The sequence below is a fragment of the Hevea brasiliensis genome, chromosome 6, assembly GCF_030052815.1.
Source record: "Hevea brasiliensis isolate MT/VB/25A 57/8 chromosome 6, ASM3005281v1, whole genome shotgun sequence".
Taxonomy (NCBI): domain Eukaryota; kingdom Viridiplantae; phylum Streptophyta; class Magnoliopsida; order Malpighiales; family Euphorbiaceae; genus Hevea; species Hevea brasiliensis.
The window spans coordinates 108,123,350-108,135,995 of NC_079498.1; the positions used below are offsets into that span (position 1 = coordinate 108,123,350).

Consider the following 12,646-nt stretch of genomic DNA (forward strand, 5'->3'; position numbering starts at 1 on the left):
TGTCCCTCGCATTGCCTATTACTAAATCTATTTTTAAATACTACGACATACACCTCCTCTATTCAATCAAATAAACGTAACCCCAGAACGCTTTGAGCATCTCATCACTTTGGTTGGAAGCAAAGATGATGACTTTGAAACCTTCTTTCTCTTTCTTTTTCTTCTTCTTGTTTTCTTTCATGGCAGGGACGATAAGGGCACAAAACACCGGTAGTACTATCCCAGTTAACGTAGGTGTGATTCTTGATTTTGATGATTGGGTTGGCAGGATGTGGTTGAGCTGCATCAACATGTCCCTAGTAGACTTCTATGCAGCCCACGGACACTACAAAACCAGGCTGTTCCTCCACGCCAGGGATTCCAAGAACGATGTCATTGGGGCGGCTGCAGCAGGTTCTTTCTCTCTGCATCTTTTCTGTCTAATAATTCGTCTTTAGTACCTAATTGTCGTTTTTGTTTAAGCACTATTAATTGTGGGGCCACATATATATATAAATAGATGAATGGAGTTTTCAATCAGTATATAAAGTCGAGTGATATTAATTAGTGAATAATTTCCATACCCTACTTGCTTATCATTGAAAGGCTATATATTGTTAAAAAAAAACAGGGGCAATTCAAACAAGATAAAAATGGGCTAAGAAAATCAACTGAAGGACTGCATATTATTCAACAATCGTAAACAATCAAAGGAAAATGCTCCATAATCCCTAATTGTTCTGCTGAAAATAAGGAACCATAAACCAACTAATAACAAGCTTATTTGACTAACTCAAATACTACGAAAATATCTACAAGTAAAATAGTAAACAGTAAATAAAATTTCTACATTAATTTTTTTTTTAACATATATGCAACTAGGAATGTTATACAGAAATTAGCCTAAAAAAAAAGGGGAATGTTATGCAGAAATTAAATTTATGATACGAAACAATAAAAAGGAAAAATTAATCAACTTTTAATACAATAATAATATTGATATTTTTTTAATAAAATTTAAATTTTAATTGAAATTAAATAAATTAAAAAAAATTACTAAAACATTCTCACAACACAAATTCAGGATTCAAATATTAAACCATTAGATCAATTATATTTAAAATTGAAATTATAAAAAGAAATGTAGATGTAGTGGTCATAGTAGCTACTGTATTCTGTGATTTCTGACTCCTTTATTTTATCTCCTTTCGAAACTCAGCTACGGACTTGATAACCAATGTGGGAGCACTAGCAATCATAGGGCCAACAACATCCAGACAAGCTAATTTTGTGATTGAGCTCGGAGAAAAAGCTCAGGTTCCCATTATATCTTTTACTGCGTCAGTCCCTTCTCTTACATCCATCAAGAGGCCTTACTTCTTTCGATCTACTGAAACCGACAAAACTCAAGTCAAGGCCATAGCTGCAATAGTTCAAAACTTTGGATGGAGAGAAGCAGTGCCCATCTACGTTGATGACGACTATGGAGTTGGAATCTTACCTTATCTAGTGGCTTCTTTACAAGCAGTTGATACTAATGTTCCCCACCAGAGTGCCATTTCTCCATGGGCCAGTGATGCTGACATTTTGGAAGAGCTTTACAAGTTGAAAACGATGCAAACGAGAGTTTTCATTGTGCACATGCTTCCCTCTCTTGGTACTCGGCTTTTTACCAAAGCTAAAGAAGCTGGAATGATGGATATAGGCTATGTTTGGATCATGACTGATGGGATGACTAATTTATTGAATTTGTTGAATGATTCAGACATTGATTCAATGCAAGGAGTTCTAGGTGTTAGGCCTTATATTCCGAAAACAAAAGAGTTGAAAGATTTTCGACTTCGATGGAAAAGAAAATTACATCGAGATCATCCTAACATGGTTGATGCTGATTTGGACATTTATGGATGGTTGGCCTATGATGCTACTATGGCTTTGGCCATGGCAGTTGAGCAAGTTGCTGGGACTACAACAAACTTGGGCATAAAAGAAGCTAATGTTTCTAGCAATTTAGTACGACTTGAAACCGTTGGAGTTTCTAAAAATGGTCATAAACTTAGTCAGGCATTGTCAAGTATTAGTTTCAGGGGCCTAACAGGAGATTTCCGCTTTGTTAATCAACAATTACAGTCATCAGCTATCCAGATTGTTAATATAAATGGTGTTGTTGAGGCAAAAGGAATTGGATTTTGGACACCAACGAAGGGAATTTTCAAAAGGTGGAAGTTCAACTCAACCACAAGTGCTTCTTCAACTTCTCAATCCAAACTTGCAACCATTATGTGGCCAGGGGAGCCAACTTCTGTTCCTAAGGGTTGGGAGATTCCGACAAACGGGACGAAGTTGCGAATTGGGGTGCCGGTCAAGGATGGTTTCACTGAATTTGTGAAGGTTACGAGAAACCCTAAGACTAATGCTACAAAGGTAACAGGATACTGCATAGACGTTTTTAATGCAGTAATGGATCGATTACCATATGACGTTTCTTATGATTACGTCCCCTTTGTCAATTCTGAAGGGGAGAGTGCTGGAACTTACAACGATTTAATCTATCAAGTCTACTTGGGGGTAATTAATACCTCTTAATCTTTCTGCATCATAGCTTGATATATATACATATATACAAATATATATAATTTCATTTGATGGTGGAGTTTAGCTGTGTCAATTTTTTGTTGCTAGCTGCAGAAATTTGATGCTGTTGTGGGAGATGTGACAATTCTGGCCAACAGGTCCAACTATGTTGACTTTGCGATGCCTTACTCGGAATCTGGTATATCAATGGTAGTGCCAGTCAAAGACACTAAGAACGACAACGCCTTGATCTTTTTGAAGCCTTTTAAATTGGACCTTTGGGTGACAACACTTTGTTCCTTTGTCATCATTGGATTTGTAGTTTGGGTTCTTGAACACAGAATAAACAAAGACTTCCGAGGACCTCCTTCACAACAAGCCGGCACCAGCTTATGGTTTGCCTTCTCAACCATTGTTTTTTCCCAACGTAATTTTCATTCACCTTCTGATATAACCTTCGTTTTTTTTTTTCCTCTCCTGAGATATTTTTCGGGACATGTTTTTGTTTTGATGTGAAAAATAATTAATTAACCTGTAATATACCCTTTCATTTGAATTGCAGGAGAGAAGGTGATCAACAACTTGGCTCGGATAGTGGTAATCATATGGAGTTTAGTTGTACTCATTATCACTCAGAGTTACACTGCAAGTTTATCCAGCCTTCTAACTGTTCAACAGCTGCAGCCCGCAATTACTGATATAACTGAGCTTATTAGAAACAGGGAAGTTGTAGGGTACCATAAGGACTCTTTTGTTAAAGATATTTTGAGAGGACTGGGATTTCAAGATTTCCAACTCTTGAGCTACACTTCTCCTCAAGAATGTGATGAACTCCTTTCCAAAGGAAGCCAAAATGGTGGTGTTGCAGCTGTATTTGACCAATTCCCGGCTGTCAAGCTTATTCTGGCACGAAATTGCTCCAACTATACCTCAATTGAAGCTCGTACATTTATGTCGAGATTCCCAAATCAGAAAAACATATCAAGCAACATTCAACAATTTAAAACAGGCGGCTTTGGCTTTGTAAGTTCACTAGTCTTTCCACAGATCCTTTTCTGTTCCTTTCAGGCATCTCCTTTAGGTTTACATCTTATTCTGTAACTTTCAGGCATTTCCTTTAGGTTCTCCTCTGGTGCCTGATGTATCACGGGCGATTCTAAAAGTGACTGAGGATGAGGATGATATGATGGGGAGAATAGAAGACGAGTGGTTGAGCGCAAAGAGCATTTGTGCAGCTCATACCAACTCCTTCTCTTCTAGTAGCCTTGGTGTTAGTAGTTTCTGGGTTCTTTTTGCGATTACTGGAGGGACCTCACTTTTAGCTCTTACAACATACATAACCATGTTTGTTCACCAACATTGGGAAGACTTGAGACCCTATGATTCAATGTGGGGTAGAATCGTTAATTTGTTTAGAATCTTCAACCAAAAGGACTCCAAATGGCATACTTTCAGAAAAAGTGAAGCTAATAATGGCGATAATCTTTCTGATCATTCATATGGAGAGCGACAGGCTGCTTCCTCTGCCTTGCACGAGGGTTCCGTAGAGAATGTTGACCTCAATCCAACCGAACAAGCAAATAAAGATGTAGCCACATTTAATATTGATATTGAGCCTACCAACCCAAATCAAGTCATGCCAACATCAACGGGAATATACCATGGCACCAATTGACTCCTGAACTTTTTTTTATTTTTTTTGGCATGATTGTTAGATTACCTGTGCCACATAGGAAATTCATAAAATATAAATAGTTAGATTATAATATTAAAATAATTAGTCATTTTGATGTGTAAAATAACTCAATTACTTATATATGCTCCTATTAAAATGAATTAATGTGTAATCCGTTAACACTCTTTGAATTTATATAAACAAATATAACAAAGCTAGTTTAAATGTATCCATTTTACCTCTATTCCCTTAACAATTTTATAATTTTGATATTTAAATATTAATAAACTTATAAGGAATTTTATAAATAAAAAATTATGATGATAATTACAATTTAATTAATACTAGAAAAATTAAGGATTATAGTTATAAATTACACAAACCAAAGTAAATTTTTTTTTTACTATAATTATAAAATCATGTACTTAATTTTTTATAATAAAAAAATTTATGGTAATTGTTATAATTTAATTAAAATTAAGAAAATTAAAAGTCATAATTATAAACTATATAAAATAATATCACACGTGAAAAATCAAATTAATCACTTAATGCAAATAGAAAATACAATATCCAATCAAAATACTCACAAACCTACCAAATGATATTTTAATAACCGGAGCAATAGATGAAGATGATAAATAATTTGCACAAATAGCACTAAGATAATTAATTTTCTTCTTATAAATATTTATTTATATACATTTTATTAGTATCTTATTATTTATTTTTTACATTTATTTTCAATTTATATTTATTTTTCATATTTATTTTATGTATATTTTCACAATTTTTTTACAAGCTATTTTTTTAAAGATATTTTAAATAAACAATGTCACGACCCAACCTATGGGTCGGACCGGCACTAGGACCTGGCCAGCCTAAAGCCCCTGAGGCCCGTAGTAAGCCTAACTATTCACTTAACCCAACTCTAAGGCCCATTTGGGCCCAATTTCAAGAAATCAACTGGACAGAGTCCGGCCATAAAATGGACCTACCAACGGGGAGTTTTTGACTCACCCGACCTGTAAACACAGTAAATACTCAATTGTTTTACAAGCTATTTTTTTTAAGATATTTTAAATAAACTATGTCACGACCCAACCTATGGGTCGGACCGGCACTAGGACCTGGCCAGCCTAAAGCCCCTGAGGCCCGTAGTAAGCCTAACTATTCACTTAACCCAACTCTAAGGCCCATTTGGGCCCAATTTCAAGAAATCAACTGGACAGAGTCCGGCCATAAAATGGACCTACCAATGGGGAGTTTTTGACTCACCCGACCTGTAAACACAGTAAATACTCAATTGGGGAGCTCAGCTCACCCTCCACATATTTATCAGCATAAAAATAAATGGGAGCTCAGCTCCCTCATCCAATCCATCAAACATGCATAGAATATTAAGTTTACAGGTCCAAAATAATAATTTAGTTTACAGACCCATATCAAACAAACATTCCTAACACATGCGGAAATTCTGAGATTTAACAAGTTTATACAAACATTAATAATCGACCTGCGAGGAAGAAAGTAGGTTAACCTCAAAAATATCCTCCTGTGGCCTGGAAAAACATTGAACAGGAGTGAGCGTTCGACTCAGAGAGTAAAATATCAATTTTAACTATAATTTCTATAACTATCTAAAACTAATGCACCCTGTATAGTGAAATGCAACACCAGCAATAATATCACATCATAACATCAAAAAGGTAATTTGGAGCACTCACACACCCAGTAGTATCAATCATAATATATGGGAGCTGATCCTATCTGACTCTCTTAAATCCAACACAGTGCCGAAGAACTCAAGCCGGACTTTCGCTTAATAAACCAAATCGGGGTCCCAGCGAAAAACTCAAGCCGTGTCTACCCCGAAGGACCGGGTCCCAGCGAAGATCTCAAGCCGTGTCTACCCGTCCTATCTATAGTCCACACCACATCACACGCACGCCAACGCACGCACACTGCTCCAAATTACCACAACAACATACATGGCACTTTCACAGTTATGAATGCAACATAAATCGTGCCTAAAGTTTATCTACATAGATATATACATATAAGTGATGCATGGACATGCTTGAACATATAAAAATAGTGAAATTACAATTAAAATTAATATTTTTACTCACAGACTTGACAACGGTCACTGGGGCGGCTGGGCGGAGGAAGAAGGCTGTCTCGGCTCACCTGACAATTACATTACAATTATTTAATACAATTGACTCAATACAAACCAAGAAAAGACCAAATACGTCATAAGTCATGCCGAAAATCCGGCAGAATCTCCCATATACCTAGGACCTACCCAACCTGCAAAAGGGCTCAAAACACATTTCTATATTCGCAACTCATATATCCACAATTCAATCACATCACACAGCCCCTCCTGGGCCCATCAAATCAGTCATCCATCACAATATGTAAAATTTCAATTTAGTCCTTATAATTGATCGTTTTTGCAAAAACTACCCAAATAAGCTCTAAAAATTCTAAAATTTTGCCCCGCGGTCCTTAGCAATATTACTAGGCTATTGCAAAAAGAATCATAATTTTCTGAGCTACCACAAATATTTTATGAATTTTTAATCCTATTTAAGCACTAGAAAATTACGAAAAAGTAAGGTTCGGGTTTACCTTTGCCGATTCCGACTTCGGGGACGCGCTCGGGACATCTGATAATGGGGGGATAGCCAAAACCTCGGTCCAATTCGGAGACTTTTTCGGTAACGGGTCTGTCTGGCCTGAAATTCACAGACCCGGTCAACTGTCGAATTTCTGCGAATTGAGGATACTTACACGAAGCCCACAACACGGGGGTTAGTACATAAATTTTTTCAGAATTTTCTAAGCTCATTTAATGCTCGGAAAAACACTGCGAAGTTCCGTGGGACCCACCGAAAAACGGTGTCGAAAAATTTTGAAATTTATATCCTCACGAAGCTCTCGACAAGTGGAGCTCTCTGGTACTCTCGGTTTTCTTGTGGGGTTCATGGTTTGCGAGAAATCTAGCCCGAAAGTCAAAATGGGCTAAAACTTCCCGGGCAAAAATTGGACAAACCGCTCAATGGATTTCGGTGTTCTTAGTGTCTATGGAAAGCTCTCGACGAGTAGATGAGTTTAGACACAAGACCCGGTCTGATTGGTGGCCGGATCGGCCGGATTTTGGCGGGGAAGTTGGACGGTCGCGCGCGCATTGCGCGTCACTTCTGGAGCCGTTTTCCGGCGTTCCAGGCGGCGGCCGGCCGTGGGGGAGGGCTGAGGCGGCGCGCCTGCGAGCTGGGGTGGCAGGGGAGGTGGCGGCGCGGCAAGGGGAGGAGGGAGGAGAGAGAAAAAGGAGAGAGAAGGGGAGGAGGAGAAACGCGCGCGAGAGGAGGAAGAAAAGGAAGAAGAAGGCCGGTCCGATTCGACCGGTCCAATCCGGTCCGGTTCGATTCGGACGGTTCAATTTAGAATACAATATTTTGAAGAATACAATATTTTGAATTTTTACTCTGCCTCGGGACTGAAAACGAGGTCCAAAAATTCTAAAAAAATTCCAGAAAACTCAGAATAATTCGTAGATTCCAAATATATTTTTAGTTTTGCCATGTGGTCTTTAAATTAATTTTTAAAAATCATCAAAGTTTATATTTTCGAAAAATCGAACCTAATTTTTAAAATCTGAAAAATCTCAAATAATTTCTTAAAATTTAATTAAAATATTCATAATACTCATAAAATAATAAAGTTTTAAAATTTTTGGGGTGTTACAAACTAAGTATAAATATATAGAAAACCTATATATTCATATATTTATTCAATTAAATAATATATCAATAATATACTTGCACAAAGCCTAGTTTAACATTGTATGGCAATAATAATGCTTTCCTACTAAAGTTTGATTGCTATTGTAATTTGTAATAAATGCAATTGTAAAGGGCGAACGCCAGTTTCGTTATTATCTAACACTATGTTTGGATCCATTGTGAGAGAGGAACAAAAATAAAAGAAGGAATTTTATTTTATTATTTTTTTTTTTTGTGTTTGGATAAGAAGAAAATAAAGGATGGATAATAAAAAATGGCAATAAAAACAAAAGGTCAGGTATGTAATTTTGATAGGTTAAAGGGTAGTTTAACTATTTGATTTCTTATATTCTCTCCAAATTAATTAAAGGAAAATAAGACATTTTTTCCCTCTCTTTTCCCTGTTTTCACTCTTACACTATTATTTTGCCTAAATTATTTTCCTTCATTCTCTTTTCATCTATCCAAACAGGGTGTAAGAGTGTTCACTATCTGATTTCGCAATAATCTATATAAGATTACAATTACTAGTACTATATATTAGAATTGAAGACAAGTGGTTTTCGGGATTAACTCCAATACGTAATGAGATGAACCATGCATGGTCCATATCAGGGAGACCACTTCGACAATTAAGTTAACTAAAAGATCATTGAAAAGGGAAAATATGTTTTGATAGCTAGACGATGACATAGCTTGAAGAACTTCTATTTATACTACTAAGTAGGCACTAAGTATCATTACTAGATATAGTAATGATATTTTATTTAACTCAGTAAAATGATTTTTTTTTATCAATTCAAGAATAATTGTAAAATTAATAAAAATTTAATTTAAGATGATTGATTAAAATTGATAATATTGGAATATATATATATATATATATATATATATATATATATATATATATATATTTTACATTAGGTAATCCTTTATATCTATTTTACAGTTTATAGAAAATTAATCTCTTTGAAAGTTCATAGTTACCCTGTTAACAATACTTTTTTCAAGGATCAAACATGAATTATTTCCTTAGAAGGATTGTGAGTCTTATTACTGCAATAAACACTTATTAATGAAAAATCTTTTTATTTAATAAGAAATTTTGATTACTTTTATTAATTGATCATTCAATTAAGCTAATTGCTAAAAATAAACTCACAATGACAATTTGAGAATTAAATTGATAACTTAAAAGCTTTTGGCTAAAACTAAAAAAGTATAAATATTTGTATATTTTAGTCATTTGGCCTACCTTCAATGTCAAAATCTAAAAATTCATTTGTTTTCATGGTTTATTTCAGTGGACAGTTGTATTTCTTGGTTTGGGTTATTGGCGGGCTCAGAATTTGGGACTCCCTCTTGGGCTTTTTGTCCATTAGATTTAGAATTAACATGCTCTGTAGAAGGCGCCCCTTGCTCTGCATTGGGATCTGGGCAATTTACCGAAAGATGGCGATTGGAAAAAGAAAATTTACTAAAAGAGGCTGCTTCAAAATTATTTATTAAAATTTGGTGTTTTAGCTAACGTAGAGTTAATCGCTAGTATAGATAGCGATCAGTAAATAAAAAATTAAAAAAATATATAATTATTAAATAAGTAGTTGGACGCTACTTAAAGTAGCGTCTGACTATTAGACGCTATTCTAAAAAGCATTCAATTACTTTTTTACTCTTAAAAATATGTATTAATTACTTTAAGGTCCTTAAAATTTTTTTTATTTATAAAATATCCATATATTTTGCAAAATAATCATAAATATTATATTTTTAATTATAAAATCATCCATATATTTTATAAAATAATCCTAAATATTATAACTACATAACATAAAAAATTTAAAAATATAAATATTATTTATATGTAAATGAGCATTAATATTTATTTGGAAAATTAATAAAATTAGTATAGTGAATGAATTATATTAAATATTTTATAAATATTTGAAAATTGGTATTATTTAGTATTTATTAATTTAAAAAAATATTAAATTGTGATAAATATTATTAATATTATATAATAAAAAAAGATATGAATAAATAATTGTTCAAATAAATTAATTAAAGATAAATAAAATAATAAAAGTAATATATATATATATATATATATATATATATATATATATATATATTATTTTTTTAATTTATAATTTATCAAGTTTGGATAATATCATAATCTTATGGGAAGTTTGAATTATATAATAAAAGATTAAATTATCTTATAAATTTTAATATATATAGATTTAATGAAATCTAATTTAAAGAAAAAAAAAAGAAAGATTCTTGGTTGAGTTTCAGACTCTAAAAGGTGGTAACTTAGAAAAAAAAATATAAGTAATATATAAATATTTTAATGAAAATCTATTTAATTAGTAAGAATATAAAGAATAAAATAAACAAAATAAATTAAAAAATACAATCAAGTGTCATAACTTTGTCTAATTATCAATTTTTTCTTTCCATATAATTCATTGATTAATAATTATTAAAAGCTATTTATTATATACTAATTATCAAAATTTTATGTTATTAAATATTGAAACTATATTTAAAATATGTATACATTATTTTTATTATTTTGTTTATTTTGATTTTTTTTAATTTCATATTTCACAAATATTAATTTAATATTTATAAAATATTTTATTTATTTTTAAATAATTTATTTCAACAATTATTTATTCATATTTTTTATTAATTCATATTAATAATATATATCATAATTTAATATTTTGTTAAATTAATAAATACTAAATAATACCAATTTTAAATATTTATAAATTATTTAATATAATTTATTCACTACACTAATTTTATTAATTTGCTAAATAAATATTAATGCTTCTTTACATATAAATAATATTAATATTTTTAAATTTTTTTATATTATATAGTTATTAATTTTATGTACCTTTTCATACAATAAATAATAATTTTTTAATTTTACAAATTAATCCTTATATGTTTATTAATTATAAAAATATAAAAGCTTATTTGTAAATAGTTATTATATTTAGGATTATTTTGTAAAATATATGAATGATATTATAATTAAAAATTTTTTTCAAAAATCTTAAAATAATTAATACATATTTTCAAGGAATAAAAAAATTGTTTAATATTTCTTAAAGTAATATCTAATAACTAGACGCAACTTTAATAGTGTCCAACTGCTTTTTAAGCAGTTATAATTTTCTTAAAATTTATCTAACCAGCTCTCTCTCTCCTCTACGTCATCTCATTTTGATAAATAATTTTGAAGTTGTCTCATTTTGATAAATTTTTTTTCCAAGTCGCCACCCTTTGGTTAATTGCCCCTGGGATCTACTTGGACCGGACCATTGCGGACATTTGGTGCACCATCTCCAAGAGCATTAATGCCACTTCTCTCATCCACTCCATCTTTTCTTAAAGTATGTGCTTTTGGGTCCATTTCGTTGAAGATTCTTAACAGTTCAAGGATTCTACTCCATATTGAAGTTCTAGAATTAGAATCCTTCAAGGTTTCCCAGTGTTCATGAACAAACATGGCTGTGTATGTTATTAGAGCTGAAAGTGATATTGCACCAGCAATCAAGAACCCCCAAAAACTATCAATACCAAGAACACTAGAAGAAATCGAGTTGCTACTATCAGGGAATTTGCCCCCTTCTCCAAGCCATGCATCTTCAATTCTTGCATTTCCTCATCCTGTCGCTTTTAGAATCGCCCCTGAAACGTCAGGTACAAGCTGAGAACCTTTACAAAAGGCCTGGCAAAATGGAAACTCACGTAAGAAAATTAATATCAACATCTATTTTTGAAATTAAAGCCTTGGTGTTAGTTAGCTAGAAAGTTGAAGGTTCAAAATTAAAAAGGGTACTTAGAAAGCCAAACCCGTCAGTTTGAAATTGTCCAAAATTCGGATTTGGCATTTTCAACATAGAAGTAGAAGGTTCAACCATGCTATAGTTGGAGGGACTCTGTGCTCGAATGAGCTTAATAATTGGCGATTTGTCAAAAGCAGCTGCAATTCCATGATTTCCAGCTCCTTGAGAAAAAGTTTGTCAACGGTATGGTACTAGCTGGTTATCTTGAAAACCCAACCCTTTCAAGACTCCATAAAGGAAAGAATCAACTGGGTAGCCCACGCTTTCTCTGTTTTGAATGAGTTCATTTACGCAAGTGACTGAGGGTTGAAGCTGCTGTACTGTGAGAAGACTCGTTAAACTAGGAGCGTAACTTTGAGTAATAATAAGTAGAGCAAAACTCCATATTATTTTCACTAATCTGGCCCAGTTGTTAAACACTCTCTCCCCTGCAAAAGCCATGGTGGAGAAGGCAAACCATAAACTATTGCTAGCTTGACGGAAAGGAGGTCCTTGAAAGTCATAATTTATTCTATGTTCGAGAACCCAAACCACAAATCCAATGAATAGGAAAATAGAGAGGATTGTGACCCAGAGCTCCCATGTCAAAGGCTTCAGAAAGATCATTGCTTTATTGTTTCTCGTCTTGGAGTAGCACGAGCATTAATATGTCAGAGTCTGTGAATGGCAATGTATAGTCAACATACAAGGACCTGTTGGCTATAATAGATATATCTCCCACTGCAGCATCAAATTTCTGTAGGCAATAATTACTAACA

The 12,646-nt window shown here is 33.0% G+C and overlaps 1 protein-coding gene and 1 pseudogene across 3 annotated transcripts; one reads left to right on the plus strand and one right to left on the minus strand.

Moving 5' to 3' along the window:
* The window catches only part of LOC110641882 (glutamate receptor 2.2-like), a 30,122-nt pseudogene that overhangs the window by 14,218 nt on the left and 3,258 nt on the right, over positions 1-12,646 (minus strand).
* On the plus strand, positions 48-4,389 carry LOC110641883 (glutamate receptor 2.2). Of its 3 annotated transcripts, none has more exons than XM_058149191.1 (5): positions 48-393; positions 1,199-2,547; positions 2,662-2,980; positions 3,116-3,576; positions 3,675-3,941. In XM_058149191.1, exons 1-5 carry the CDS (start codon positions 126-128, stop codon positions 3,711-3,713), a joined length of 2,436 nt encoding a protein of 811 aa, XP_058005174.1. In that variant the 5' UTR covers positions 48-125; the 3' UTR covers positions 3,714-3,941. The 3 variants fall into 3 exon arrangements, with proteins under 3 accessions (XP_058005174.1, XP_058005172.1, XP_058005173.1); XM_058149189.1 differs by having other exon boundaries at positions 51-393; positions 3,662-4,389; XM_058149190.1 differs by having other exon boundaries at positions 51-393; positions 2,668-2,980; positions 3,662-4,389.